Consider the following 14,749-nt stretch of genomic DNA (forward strand, 5'->3'; position numbering starts at 1 on the left):
GCAGCAGTCCCCAGGGAACAACGCTGTCCCCGCACGTCACCAAACCCCGCTGCTCCTGCTCTAGCAGAGCTGATAACGCGCCCCTGCAGCATTTAGCTCCAGCCCTCGTTTTTCTTTCAGAGAGCTCCCAGATCCTTCTCACTTCCATCCGTGTTCACCTCCCTCTCTGGTTTGTTGCTGCAAGCACATTGGCTCTGCCCAGACATCCTCCGTGCCTCCTGCTCCGGCAGGCTCCAGCCAAAGCCCAAGCGTGGGCGCACGGCTCCCCGAGGCTGCCCGGGGGAGGAATCGGCGTCCAGCCGCAGGACACGCAACAAAGACCATCCGCGTTCTGCCAGCGGCTGTGGCGAGGAGAGCTGGAGAGAAGCCAGAACCAGAGGTGTCAACGTTAACCTCCGCCCTCCCAGCTCACAGCCCAGCGCAGCTTGGAAAGACCCCCACGGAGCAGATGCAGTTGTCCTGGACAGGGGAGCTCATTGCATTTAGCTTCAGCTGAACCAGGTAGAGCAGACGCAGTTTTTGGCTGCACACAGCGGGATGATGGGGGGGAGGCAGCTTTTCCAGAGCCTGCTGAGAGCAGGTGACAGAGCACATGGGGAAACTGAGGCAGGGGACAGTAAAACACATTAGTCAGCAAATCCATATGTTCTTCCCCAGCTATTCCCCATTTTCCTTTTGGGGTTGGGGGGGGGAGAAGGGGAGGAGGAGGATGGGAAGGAGGAATGCAAGTCATCCGAAAGGCCCAAGAAAGCAGACAGAAAGTCACGGTCTTAACCAACCTTCTTATTTCTTTATTTGAAAGGCACAGCTTGTACGTCCTCGATACAGCATTTTCAGTTCCTCTTATTATAGGTCAAGTGATTAAACACAAAAAGCAAAACAAGATCTCTCTAAAGGACTATATACAAACACCAGATTATTTAATTGTATTCTTTTTTTGTTCCATTTTTGTTTTTTTAGAAGACACGCTAGCGCACGGAAATAAGAACAGAGAAAGCTGCTGTATCCTCTACATGGGGGTGGGGGCACAGGAAGGGGGAGGACCAAGAAAGGCTGTCACGCGCTCTGCCTCCTCCTTTGCCCCAGTCCTCTCCTCGCCTCCCGCACCCCCAGGAGGGCGGGTGCTATGCCACAGGGGAGCGGGTGGCAGGGACTCCCCCTCCAGCCCTAGGTCAAGGAGCAGCGCGAGGAAAAGAAACCTGGCAGCCAGAGAGCATTGTACTATTCCGGTGCTGCAGGACTGGTTAAAAACAGATACATGCAGAACAGCAAGGTGCCGGCCTGGTATTAGTGCAGGAGGGATGTGGGGGAGGACAGGACCAGAATCAGGGAGATGCAAAGAGATCAAGAGCGTTCGGGAGGAGGAGGAGGTGGCTTGGGAGGGGGGGAAATCCCAGCAAGGAGTTGTGCAGAAACCGTTAGGATCAAGGGTCATCTTTAAATACCAAGTGGGGCAGGTGGAAGGGAGCCTTGCGGTACCCGAGGAGCCAAGACTGCCGAGCGGCCCCAGAGCAGCGCGAGCCAGGCTCTGGCTCGGCTCTGCGACGGAGCAGGAGCGGGGATGGGGAAGCCAGGCTGGGCACAGGGAGAACACGATCGGCCACATGGTTACTGCTATGGCGCTTTTATTGCTGCGGAGCGGCCCATCTGCAGGGACGACAGTGGGGGCACCCCCCAGGCGCTGCTGCCCATGGGAACAGACCTGGCAAGCTGCCACCAAACACAAGCCCCCACAATTCTGCTGCACAGCAACTAGAGAGAGATACTGCATCTTGCATTGAACCCATCCCCTCCCACCCCCCAACAGCCCCCTCCCCCCATCCCCTCTATTCACTCTAATCAGATTTCTCCCCGTCATCATCTTGGTGGGCATCTCCGTCATGGCCGTTCTTGTCCTCCTTGGAGAGGTGAGCTTGGGAGCCCAGGGCCGAGAGCGAGAGGAGCCCCGTGCCGGCGCTGACAGCGGGGAGGGATGGGGGCTGGAGGCCCACGGGGAGCGGAGTCAGAGGCAGAGCAAGGGCCTGAAGCTGCGAGAGCTGGTGAGCTTGAAGCTGCTGCTGTAGAGAACGACGGACAGATGGGAAGATAGGAGAGGGATATTGTCATTTTCAGTGCACTCAGACTCTAATTCACCCTCCCTCAACTCAAGGCCCCAGGCTGCCTGGGCAGGCATACTGTGCCAGCAACCAAGCTCAAACCGGGGACCTCGAGGCAGAGTCCTGGAGAGCACCACAGGCTGAGGTTTTAAGGAAGAGTCCAAACTCCTTGGGCTGTGACAGCCTCAAGAGAATGCTTGACAGCAGGTCCCTAACATGACATGCAGCCCCCAGCCCACAGGGCATCTGGCCCCAGGCTTTGGCATGCCCCAAGGATGCGGTTAAACCCCTTCCTGACCTCAACCCAGAACAGATGGTGTTTTCATTCAAGGGAGCTGCTGCGGTTCCTGCTCAAAAACCATAACTCCTCTCCTCACACCCAGATGGGACAGAGCAGGAATCCATGCAACCCCACGCCCACCTTAAAACAAGCCTGGCCAAAACCAACCCCATGAAGCTGGAGCCAGCTCAGCACAGCATCCGCAGCCTCATCTTGGCAGGGTTACAGCAGTGTACATAGAGCAGCCTGCTCTCAGCACGCTGGGCACCTCTGTGTGTCATGACTCCCCTGCTTGCCTCTGCCTCAGAGTCCAAAGGCATGGATGCCTCTCCCTCCTAACCCAAACTAAACATGCACCACGTACACGGATGATGGAGTTCAGTTCTGGTGCTGTCACCTGCTTGGCTCGCTCAATGGCTCCCAGGACTTGCTGCTGATGCTGGCGTGGAGAGAACAGAGGAGTTAAGAGTCATTTTGATCTGTGGTAGCGAAGAGCAGACCGAGGCAGGGAAGGAGACAAAATTGTCTCATTCCAGGTCTCCACCCAAAGGGTTAAGCAGGTCCCCTCTCATTTCCCATCCTCATCCTGTTCTGTACATGCTGGCAGCTGGAAAGGCCCAGCAGTCCTTGACCAAAGGGCTCTAAAGGCCTCAAAAATGAGATACCCCCTTAAAACAAACAAACAAAACACTAAAATCAGACACTCTTGAGGAGCTCCTCAGTCCTTGGGACATGTCCTGAGTCCCGATCTGGAGCGGCTGGATGATGCTCCTGTGGAGGAGTCGAACACGGCTGCTCCAAACACCGGTAGGAAAAACAGCTGTATCACGTACTTTAAGAAATAAAGGATGCCTGTGTTTGCTTCCCTGATAGCACAAGGTCTCCAAACACTAGGTCTGCCCATTTCACTCCAGCAAGTGGATTTTTCTTTCCATCTTGGCAGGAGGACAGGGTTGCAGAGGGGGAAGGAGTTGCATTAAGATGCAAAGAGCTTAGTTGTGGCTTAGTTATTAGCCAGCTCTGATCTGATCAGGAAGCTACTTTGTCTTCCCTTTGAGCGGGTGTAGGGGAGGAATACAGCCTGTCCCCCCAACCCCACAGCTAATCCAGACCAAGAAACACAGCCTCCACAATACAACTAATCCTGACCCCCCTCCCCCCCCCCAAAAAAAAAAAAAAAAAAAACACCCAGCCATGAAAAGGGTGTTGGAGTTCACGGTCTCGGAGAGGTGCTGTGGGGAGATGGACAGATACTGCACTAAAGGTGCTTCATCATCCTCCTGCCTCAGGCAGCATCTCCCTCCCCTCCCTTGAGCACTCCCAATTAATCTCTCAGGGGAGTAGGAGGAGCACATCAGCTGCATTAATTAATGAGGCAGAGGAACTAGATCTCAAGGAGGAGCCATATGGAGGTATTTTTTAAATACACTCCCTCCCCCAATTAGCTGCCCGAAGCTCCCACCACCCCTCACAGAAGTGGCCGATGACTCAGGAATCATGGGAGCAGTGAGAGAACAGAGCCCATCTTTGTCCACAGCTTCCCAACAAAGGAGGACAGGACGGACATATCAGCCATAACCCAAGGGTTTGGGGGAGGGCTGCTTTAAAGACTCTAAGCCAGGCTTCTCTTTTAAGAGCTCATCCCCATGCAGGAGCTTAGAGCAAGCGACAAAGTTTTCCAGGCCTCCTGTGCCCTGGGTGAGGAGCTGGTTGGGAAGAGCCTATGTGTAGAGTGCCCAGGCTGGATGTCCAAAGGTACCTGGCCTCACAGAGGGAACAGGGGCCTCCATCCCTTTGTCACCAAAGCACTCCCTGATTCAGGGTTGAGTAAGAACCAGGGGGAGTTACCTCTTGCGAAAGGTAGGGCAGGACCTGAGCACAAATCCCATTTAACCTCTTGACAATTTCAGCCTGGAACATGGAGGGGGAAAAAAAAACCAGAAAGGAAAGACATCAGATGAGACCGGAGTTAGCACTGGACTGACCATCCTGAGCACGAGCTATCCCAGCTTCCCCCCTTCGTGAGGCAGGGCCCCCAGCTCCAGAGTGGCCTAATAAAATTCACAAGTACACCTGGAAAAGCCTGGCAGCATCCTTGTGTGTGTTGACGGGGGAGGCAAGGGGGATTTTGCCCCTAAGGCCCCTCCCCAAATAGTTAAATAAATCAATGCTGCTGACTGCACAGAGCAAGTTTTCAATATTCTTTTCCCTCTCAGCGTTTCCAGTATTCATTTAATGAAGTCAGGGGCAACCAGAGATAAAATTTATTATAGACTCAGGTGGGGACGTGTTGAATTATGTTCAGCTTGCGGACACAGACGCTTGTGCTGCTGCTGGAACCCTCGTTCTTCCCTCAGAAACGGTGGCTGCTTGGAGTCTCCTTGGACTCTCCTCCTCCACTCCCCTCCCCAAATCCAGAGAATTCGTCCGCTGCCCACTTCCCTGCAGCTGAGCTGGCAGGACAGAAACCATTCAAGCAGACTGCAAAGATGGGGGCAGCTTCTTCACTAACCCCACGCAAGCAGGTGGCAAACGTGTGAGGTTTTGAATGCTTTTCTCCTAGTAAAGAGTGAAGCTATCAGCCCTTTGCAAATCACTTTCCAACAGAATTAGAAGAAATACAGACCTGAAGGGTTTAGGCATGCATCAAAACTGGCGAGAGGCCCCAACCAGCACAAGTAAGAAGTGGCACAGGATGGGAGTGAATTCATAGGAGTGCAGTGAGGATTCATGGCTCAAATCTTTTTGCGAGCAGGCAGGTTTTCCCAGGGAAGCCAGGATCACTGGCTTATCTAAGAGGGTGACTGGATCACAGGCTTTAAGTACCTTCGTAGGGAGCAGAAGTGTGCTGAAGGGCTTATAACTGAGCTGAGAAACGTACAGATGACTTTGTGACTGGAAGATGAAGCCAGCTAGAGTCAGACTCAGAGGAGACTCACGTTGTTAACAGTGCAGGTAATTAGCTACTGGGGGTTATTAACAACTTAACCACTAGCGATGGTAATGAATAAACTTATCCAGGCTGCAACAGAGTCTCCTCACAGGGAGGCTTTTTTAGAAGTTCTGCAAACAAGTTATCTAATCACGGTTCAAGAGAAATGCTGTCTGATCTGTGAGAGGATGGGGGGGGGGTGGCTGGGGAAAGGCCAAAGGCATTCTCACATACAGGCAGTCATGAAAACTCTTCCTGGACATTAAAGAAGGCAGCACATCTACAAGCTTGCCAGGGGCCTGGGAAACAGGTCTGGGAGAGACCCCGACAGTCATTTCCTGCCCTCCGCTCTGGACTCATGTTTATGGATTCTGACATGACAACTCTGGCACCTTCCCTGCACAATCTTGTCCAGGGCTTAAATACCTGTTCAGGTCCCAGGGGAAGATCAAAGTGTACCTGCAGCACAGAATTGCTGCCAGCATGATCTCTAAAGGTGAGGAGGGATCCCTGTGTTTCAAAAGGGTTTGCAAGGGCAGCCTTTTGCCAGGGCAATTATTTTTCCTCCCAACAGGGAAATATTTTTTAAGGTCTGAGAAAAACAAAACAAGAGAGAGAAAGAGAGGGAGAAAGAGAGAGAAAGTGAACCTCCTCCACCACCCAGGAGCTAGCAAACCCAAAAGAAGCTTCAGCATTTTACAGGCTCGTGGCATTTCTAGTTCCTGAAATGCCACCAAAGTGACAGGGCAAAACACAGCAGACAACCCACCCTCCCCAGGAACTAGAGCTCTTGGAAATGCCCCTCCTACCTGTTTGTGCATTTCGATATTCAGCCCATAGGACATCTCGTAATACTGTAGAGCAGGGGAAAAGAGAATTTAAAAAAAAATATATATATATATAAAATGAGTCAAGTCTGTACAAGGTAAAGACACTCCATGAACCAGTACTGAAAACTGCTGAAGTTTTTCTAACAGCTTTCTACAAAAACTGGGCAAGGATAGAGGGAAGAGAAGAAGCCTGCTCCCAGACAAACAAACACAGCAGGAGGCAAACACAAATGCAGACACAGATCTTCTCCAGGTCTAAGGCAGAAATATCCAAATCCAGGGTCTCTCTGCCCACCTAGCTCCAGCCTAGCACTGTTTCAGATGGAAAACAGAAAACTTGCCAACCGGGCCTCATCCAATACCCCACCCAGACACCTTCTGGCGCTCTAAATCAAGGTGAGCACCACTGCTTCAAACCCAAGAAAGGACTCAGGGCTCCAAGAACTTCTCCTAACTATGTCCATGGCCAAAAGAGAGGCAGCTTGACTCTACAAACTTTGCCTGGCTCATATCCCAAAGCCCACATGGCTGGTTCTGCAGTGAATGGAAGAGATCACAACTGGGCTTCATCTAGCAAGTAACACATCCAGCTGCACACAGCTTCAGCTGTTTGGGAAGAAGCTGTGTAAAAAAAAAAAAAAAGAAAAAAAGAAAAAGAAAAGAAAAAACAATAAAAAACAAACAAAAACCCACCCCCACAGCAACAGACAGCTATAAAGCAATCTATTGGCAGGAGAAGCTAATTCCTGACCCCCTCGAAGAAGCTGTTTTAAGGCTGATGTTTGAGAGTTTAGAAGTAAGTCTCCCTCAGCTTGCAGGCTGGAATCCTGACTCTTCCAAAGAGAAAGAAAATCCACTTCTGCACTCATTTAATTCAAAGAAGAGAAGATTGTGTCCTTGGGATTTTGGTACCGACTCCACAAGTCTGAGAAGCGCCCAGTTTGGTATCACCATTATTTCAGTCTGATTTAACGCCACTGCTGGTTCTCAAGGTTTCTTTGCATTCTGAAGACTGGAGCAGGAAGTGGGAACTTGACCCCTGAGCTGCTAATTGTTTCTTATTCAAAAATCTGAGCAGCTGCAACAGCTTCGAACATTCACAGAAACCCTCCTCTTCACTTCCTGCGACTTGCTGCTGGTCGGGAGCGACAGCAGCTCTGTGCGAATCCAGCTCGGAGCAACACAGCCAAAATCTCTAGGGCAGGAGCTGCTGCATGCTTGCAGGCTGGTAGGACAGTAGGACCCTGTGAAGCCTGGAGCTCTGCGTGATTAGGAAGAGCCTCCCTCCCAGCCCTGCCGGTTCAGCTGACAGTAACCTGAATCAATTCTGGCGACTGTCAGCATCAAGGGGGGAGGAGGGGGGAGAATCTCACCCAGCCGCACCTGGAAATGAGTTTCCATGCAGGCTGCAGGGCCCAGGAAGAGATCATTTAGCAGTGAGAATGGGGACACAATTAAAAGCCTGGCTTCCCCATTCCCATACAATGAAACTAGGGACCTATTCTCCTTTGCCCCCACCCCAAGCATGCCCTGCTCACTGTAGCCTAGGAGTCTGGACACACAGACAGCGCAGGAGTATGGACAGGAGAAAGCAGGGGCCAGCTCTGTTATTTCTCATTTCAAATTCATAACTCTTCTCTGAAGAGCTGCTGTATTAATTTCTACATCTTATCTCTTCCTTCCAGGGCAGGTGCAGCAGTTGGCAGGCTGGCACCAGCTCATCTTTATGGACAGCATCACAAACTCCTGTTAACTCCTTGATAGAAAAGCAACAGACCACTGCCTGGCCCTGCATCCCTCACCTGTGCTACAAGGGGCTCTTGCATGGGTGGAATGACAGAGGCACTACCTGGAAGCCAAACTGTCATCCTACCTACAAGAATATGGCTAAGTGTTTCCTAGAGGATTTCTTTCTTTAGAGAGCTCCAGTTAAGCCTGCAGCCTACATGTGGCACCACTTCTCACACCTTTCCCAGGCATCGCCCTGGGCTTTGCACACTTTGTGCTGGGACACACATGCACACCACAGACTAGAAGTGCCAGCTCTTTGTACTGTGGCTCTGCGAGGCTGTTGGGGTCAAGGGAACGTGCAGAAGGCCTGAACTTTTGCACGGCAGCTAATTCCTGCTTCCAGCTCCCATCAGCCTTATGTGGTTTCTCAGCTTTGCAACTGCTCAAAGCACAGCTTCATCTGTCACTTGCCATGACTCTCTGTCTTCCCAGCAGGGCATCTCCCAGAGTTTCCAAACATCACCCCATTGGTACCTCACAGCTCTTTCTCAGGTATATAAGAGCTGTCACTTTCCTCAAGGCACAGAGAGCAAGGTCATGCAGTGAGTCAGTGGCAGGGCCAAAGATCCTGACTCCTAGACAGGGCTGAAATCACCAGATTGTCTTTATCTCAGCAGCATTTAAGCCTCAAGCACTGTCCAGCCCTCCTCAATCTCTCTCTGTTCTTTGCCTTCTTCAGAGGGGAGCCGCCTCTGCTTCTCCAGGGGTCAGTTAAAGGCTGGCAAGGTTCTTCTGCCTGCAGCTTGCAGAACAAGGGCACTTGCCAGGCACCAGCTCTGATAACCCCCTTTACCACTCTGCAAGTGTTAAAATATCACCAGGATGATTCCTGTACAGCTAGGAGATCCCCAAGCACCCTGACAATCTTGCTCTGCTCCACAGGACCCCACACACCTATTCCTCCCGCTGTCTGTTATACTAAAGCTGTTGGGGCAGGTTCTGTCACAGGCTCCAGCACCAGTTGCACAGGCTACTCTGCCCTGCACATCCTCTCTCAAGTAAATTTGGTTCTTCATGCTTCATTGCCAATTGGCTCAGCTACAGCACTATCCCACAGCAGCTCTACCATCCCTGCCTGACTTTTTGCACTCTCAAGTACCTCTCAATGCTCCTGGTCTCAGGGCACAGGCTCCACGCTCGGCTGTACTGGCTTGAGCCAGGTCTCACTCTTTCACAGGCAGTCAATGTAGGGGCATGGAATGAGTATTTCTTTCAGTCTCAGCTGCCACAGGAACACAGGACTGCAGAGGCAGACCCCCATCACCACCAATCAAGCAGTAACTAGGCCCATCAGTTTTCTATGTCCAACACTTCTCTGCCAGTTCCCTGCATTTCAACAATCCACTGCATGTGGACAACACGAAATACCAAAATAGCCCTGCTTGCAGAAAAGTCGACACCAACCTTGCCTACAGATCTGCTGTTCCATGGGGCAAAAGCTCTCTGCCAAACAAAACCCAGGCACGAGCACCTGCTCCGCTGTTCAGTCCCCACCCGTGCCACCCACACATTTTCTGCTGCCAGGACAGGTTCTTACCATGACGTAGTGACGCTGCATCTCTGATTTCTCGCTGGCTAGTTTGTCACATTCCAACTTCAAGCTGAAAAGCCAGAAAACAGTAAGAAAACCAAACAGGAGGTAACAAAGTCGATCATCGCAGAGCAGGGAACAGCTGCTTCCTGTGTTTTCTGTGCAGCACCTAACAGCCCCATCCCCAGTCTGGCTTCTCAAATGCCACCATTCAAGCACTAAAGGGCAGGTCCGAGCTTTGGTCATGTTGTGTTTGTACAGCAGCTACCTCAACAAAGCTCTTTCTCAGAGTCCTACCAAAATACAGGATTACCATTAAAGAGATGCTGGCAGCACAAGGCTGTCCACCAATGAGCCATTCGGACAGTGACGTGCCCACCAGACAAATCTTGCCGTAGCAATCCTTTTATAGGGAAGAAGAGAGGCTGGACAGAAGCAGCAGTCACTGCTCAAGGAGGGGCTTGCCTTTCCTCAGTTGATCGCTGGCAGGAGGGGAAAGTTTCTAGCGTGGGCCTGCTTGCAAGCTCTAGAAGTGCTTTATACAACTTAAAAAATAAAGCCACATCCTTTTCCAGATGATGAAGGGGAGGCCCAAGTGCAGCATACCCCTCCAGAAGAAAGGATTTTCTCTCCACTAGGTTCTTCACACCCTTAAGAGAAAATGCTGCTGCTCCCAGTGTTTTATGGAGCTCCAACTCCCCAGCCAAGCAACCGCAGCCTGCATGCGCTGTGGTTTTATGTTTCAAACAAGAAACAGCTTCACCTACACAAAACCTGTTTCTCTTCTAGCAGATTACGTCCAAGTGCGGTGGCGGGGGGGAAAGCCTCCCTTCCAGTGGACATATTTCTTGAGGCTTCCTGTTCCATCACTGGCACTGCTCAGAGGCGGAGGGAATCCAGGAAATAGCCATTTCTAAGCTGTTACTCTGATTGCCTTCTGCCAGAATGACATGACTACAAACCTATGACCCAGTTGTCTGGCAGAGCCCAGGCCAAGGTGAAAGGTACATAAAGGCACAGCAGGGCTACACAAACTGCCATAGCACCGTGGCCACAGAGGCACATGCTACAACCAGGTCTAGAGGCCTGCTAGACCATGACAGAGGGCATCACTGAGTTGATTTAAGCTCAGAGTTTTGTGTTTCTTAAATAAACACACACACAAAAAGCAACAAACCATCACAAGCCAACTTTCAGGTCAGCAGAAGTATTTCCACTCTCACATGCACAAAAGCGGAAGCATTTGGATTTAAGTGCTCCCTGCAGCATTTGTAATCCAAGAATGGCAGCCAGCGAGAAGAACCGAGGAGAAACTCCCAGCAAGACATGGGAGGCCTGGCAAGCCTCTGTGCAGTCCTGGCTGAGCAACACACAGAGGGAAGTCCTTGGCTGGAGAGGGAAGATTGAACATTCTCCTCTCTAGGCTCCTAAGCGGACATGATTAATCCCTTCCCTGAGGTCCCATTTTAGACAAACATGACCCGAGCTGTACGATCAAGTCCCTCCCTTAGTGTTCCAGTTCGGTCCACACTGCAAGGCAATGGAGCAGAAGAATCAAAGTGATTCTTCTACGTCTTGCCACTGCTTGTCAGCCCAGCAGTAAATCTGCTGAGCACTCAGTGCAGTTGTCCCTGGGGAGCCCAGGATGGGCGCAGCAAGCTCCTCCTCTCTTGTGGAGAAAGTCCCCCCAGAAGGTGAGGGGAGGGGGGTCCTTGATGACCTGACACAGGTCATCAAGTTCCTGCAGGGTATATCCCACCAACCAGCGCCCAGGACGGCACTACCCAGGGTACAGGCACCCGTGGGCGCTTCTAATGGTTCTTAGCTCTATGGAGAGCAATGCTCAGAGTTCCCTGTCCCAAGACAAAAGTGTGGAGGACACTGGGACCTGTGACACACAGGAGCACCCACCTGTGATACTGGGCCTGCAGGAGCTGGAACTCATCTTTGATCCGGTCGCAGGAGTCAGAGGTTGTGAACTTCAGCTGTTGTGGCAGGTGAGAGGAGCCCTTGAACAACACATGAAAGAGCGCTGGGCACTGAGCAAATGCAGGGGTGGGAAGGGAAGCCAACACATGCTCCTTCCCACGAGCACAGTTTCCTTCTCAGCTACCTAGAGGTGCCTGTGCTGGCCTGATCCCACCACGCATCCCACAGACACTAAAGCACAGATTTGCTTTTTCAGCGGTACATCTAACCAGGAGCACAGATCATTTTAAAAGCAGGACGGAAGCTGCCACGAGGAGACAGAGAAGGAGGTGACACCCCCAAGGGCCCTCCTGGGGAAACAGCATGGTCAGGCCAGGGGGACATGCCCAAGGTCACCTGTGGGAACTCGGACGCAGAAGTTTGGCCAGGGTCCCTTTTCCAGGTTTTATCTCCACAGTCACCTTGCACTACAGACAGGGAAACGGAAGCGGGAGGAAGCTCCTCCTGGGGCTGGGACCCACATCTCTTGCTCGCATCTCATCCCCCCAAGCTGTCCTCTCCCTCAGCTGGGAACAAGTCCCAGGGCTCTAACCACAAAGCCACCCGCCGCCTTCCTTAACAACTGCACAGAGACAGTAACCAGGGCATCTCTGCAAACAACAAACACCCCACGCGCGAACGGGAGCCAGGACTGTGCGGAACGCCCTGGCGGAGGGATGGGGGGCCAGGGCTCGGGAAGGGGGAGGAGACCCCCCGCAAAGCCTCCCGCTCGCTCCTCGCTGCGGCGAGGAGGCAGTCAGCCAGTCAGATCGGGAGGCAACGAGGGCTCCTGCCAGCACCGCGGGGGGGAGAGACGTTGCAGCAAGAGCCCCCGAGCGAGCGCGGGATGCCGGGGCCGGGAGCGCTGCAGCCGCTCCGCCAGAACATGGAGGCGCAGAGGCAGCCGCTGGGACACGGCGCGCGTCACCCCCGGGGCGCCCTGGCCCGCGCCCCGGCTCGCCAGAACCGCCCTCGGGGCTCCACCGTCCCCTCGGACCCCCAGCCCCCCCCCCCCCCGGCAGCTCTGCCCCCCCGGACCCCCAGCACCCCCCAGCAGCTCTGCCCCCCCCCGGACCCCAGCACCCCCCGGACCTCCAGCACCCCCCGGCAGCTCTGCCCCCCCGGACCCCCAGCACCCCCCGGACCCCAGCACCCCCCGGACCCCAGCACCCCCCGGACCCCAGCACCCCCCGGACCTCCAGCACCCCTCACAACAGCTCTGCCCCCCCGGACCCCCAGCACCCCCCGGACCCCCAGCACCCCCCGGACCCCCAGCACCCCCCAGCAGCTCTGCCCCCCCCCGGACCCCAGCACCCCCGGACCCCCAGCACCCCCCAGCAGCTCTGCCCCCCCCGGACCCCAGCACCCCCCAGACCCCAGCACCCCCCGGACCCCCAGCACCCCCCGGACCCCCAGCACCCCCCGGCAGCTCTGCCCCCCCCGGACCCCAGCACCCCCCAGCAGCTCTGCCCCCCCCGGACCCCAGCACCCCCCGGACCCCCAGCCCCCCCTCACAACAGCTCTGCCCCTCGGCCCCCAGCCCCCCCACCACCCCCGGCCCCCCGCCGTCCTTCACGGGCCCTGCGCCGCCCCCAGACCCCCCAGACCCCCCGGCCGGGCCCGGCCCCGCCGTACCGAGTGCCGGCTTTGTGGAAACATCATGTCAGGCTGCGGCTCGGCCCCGCACGGAGCGGCCCGCTGCTGCTGCCGCCGCCGCCGCCGCCGCCGCCCGCCCGCCCGCTGCCGCCGCCGCCGCGGCGCCCTGGGCCTGGGCCGCCGCCGCCGCCTTTGTCCGCGCCGGGCCCGGCCGCCCCGCCCCCGCGGCCGCCCCGCCCCGGCCGCCCGCTCGCCCGCGCCGCTCCCGCCGCCGGCGCCTATTGTCTAATGGCGGCTGCTGCTCCGGCTCCGGCTCCGGCTCCGGCTCCGTCCTGCGGCTGCTCGGCACCACCTGCCGCCGCCGCCGCCTCCCCGGGCCGGGCGGGCCCAGAGCCGCCCCCGCCCCCGCCGCGCCCGCCCCCGCCGCGCCGGCCCCAGCAGCCCCGAGCCCCGGCCCCGGCCCCGGCCCCGGCGGCCCCCGCCCCTGCAGCCCCGAGCCCCGGCCCCGGCCCTGCCCGGCCCTGGCAGCCCCAAGCCCCAGCCCGAGCCCCAGCAGCCCCGAGCCCCGGCCCCGGCCTCAGCCCCGGCCCCGGCCCCGGCCCTGCCCTGCCCGGCCCCGGCCTCAGCCCCGGCCCCGGCAGCCCCGAGCCCCGAGCAGGGCACGTGGGAGCGGCGCCGGCCTTGGCGGCCCCGAGCTCCAGGCCCCGCGGAGGCCGCTGGCGGTGCCCGGCTCTGCCCCGGGGCTGGGATCCCCTGGGGCTGGGGGTCCCGCTGGGGCTGGGGGTCCTGCTGGGGTGGGGGTCCCGCTGGCACTGGGGTCCCCTGGAGCTGGGGGTCCACTGGGGCTGGGGGTCCTGCTGGGGCTGGGGTCCCGCTGGGGCTGGGGTCCCCTGGAGCTGGGGGTCCACTGGGGCTGGGGGTCCTGCTGGGGTGGGGGTCCCACTGGGGCTGGGGTCCCCTGGAGCTGGGGGTCCCCTGGGGCTGGGGGTCCTGCTGGGGTGGGGGTCCTGCTGGGGTGGGGGTCCCACTGGCACTGGGGTCCCCTGGAGCTGGGGGTCCCCTGGGGCTGGGGGTCCTGCTGGGGCTGGGGTCCCGCTGGGGCTGGGGTCTCCTCCAGGGCTGGGGTCCCACTGGGGCTGGGGTCCCCTGGAGTTGGGGGTCCACTGGGGCTGGGGGTCCTGCTGGGGTGGGGGTCCCACTGGCACTGGGGTCCCCTGGAGCTGGGGGTCCCGCTGGCACTGGGGTCCCCTGGAGCTGGGGGTCCCGCCAGGGCTGGGGTCCCGCCAGCCGGTGTGGGTGCTCGGGGCAGCGCCAGCTTTTGCTGCGCACCAAAACTTCCCGCCTCCTGCAGCGCCTGGGCCGGAAGGGCCCCAGCCCGCGCAGCAGCGCCGGTTCTCGCGGCTCCCCGGTCGCGCGGGGAAACGGGCGCCGGAGGGAGGAGGCCCTGCAGCCGCCTCGGCTTCGCGCCGGTCCCAGCCGCGGGCCTGGGGCGGCACCATCGCGCCTGGCCCGCGTTCGCGCCCTCCGAGTGGGAGAGCAGGGCTTGTTTGCGCAGGGTTTTCCTTTTGCTTTCTTTCGGCCGTGCCTCCTGCCGGGGCCGGCCAGGGTGCAGCCCGCCGGCGCGAGCGCTCCGAGGGCTCCGGTCCGGCCGAGCTCGCCGCGTGCCGAGGCTTCACGGCCGAGCCGGCGCCGCCGCGGGTGCTGCCGGCGGTTCCCCCGGCTCCG

The 14,749-nt window shown here is 57.0% G+C and overlaps 1 protein-coding gene across 4 annotated transcripts; it reads right to left on the reverse strand.

Annotated features, from left to right (window-relative positions):
• Nucleotides 1-770: 770 nt before the first annotated feature.
• TLE5 (TLE family member 5, transcriptional modulator) lies at nt 771-13,192 on the reverse strand. 4 transcript variants are annotated; one of them, XM_068919707.1, is made up of 7 exons: nt 13,064-13,192; nt 11,372-11,469; nt 9,467-9,530; nt 6,118-6,162; nt 4,225-4,287; nt 2,741-2,815; nt 771-2,054 (listed from the first exon to the last, which is right to left on the reverse strand). In XM_068919707.1, exons 1-7 carry the CDS (start codon nt 13,088-13,090, stop codon nt 1,836-1,838), a joined length of 591 nt encoding a protein of 196 aa, XP_068775808.1. In that variant the 5' UTR covers nt 13,091-13,192; the 3' UTR covers nt 771-1,835. The 4 variants fall into 4 exon arrangements, with proteins under 4 accessions (XP_068775808.1, XP_068775806.1, XP_068775810.1 ...); XM_068919705.1 differs by having other exon boundaries at nt 771-2,057; XM_068919709.1 differs by lacking the exon at nt 4,225-4,287.
• Nucleotides 13,193-14,749: the final 1,557 nt, after the last annotated feature.

This window comes from Struthio camelus, chromosome 26 (assembly GCF_040807025.1).
Source record: "Struthio camelus isolate bStrCam1 chromosome 26, bStrCam1.hap1, whole genome shotgun sequence".
NCBI lineage: Eukaryota > Metazoa > Chordata > Aves > Struthioniformes > Struthionidae > Struthio > Struthio camelus.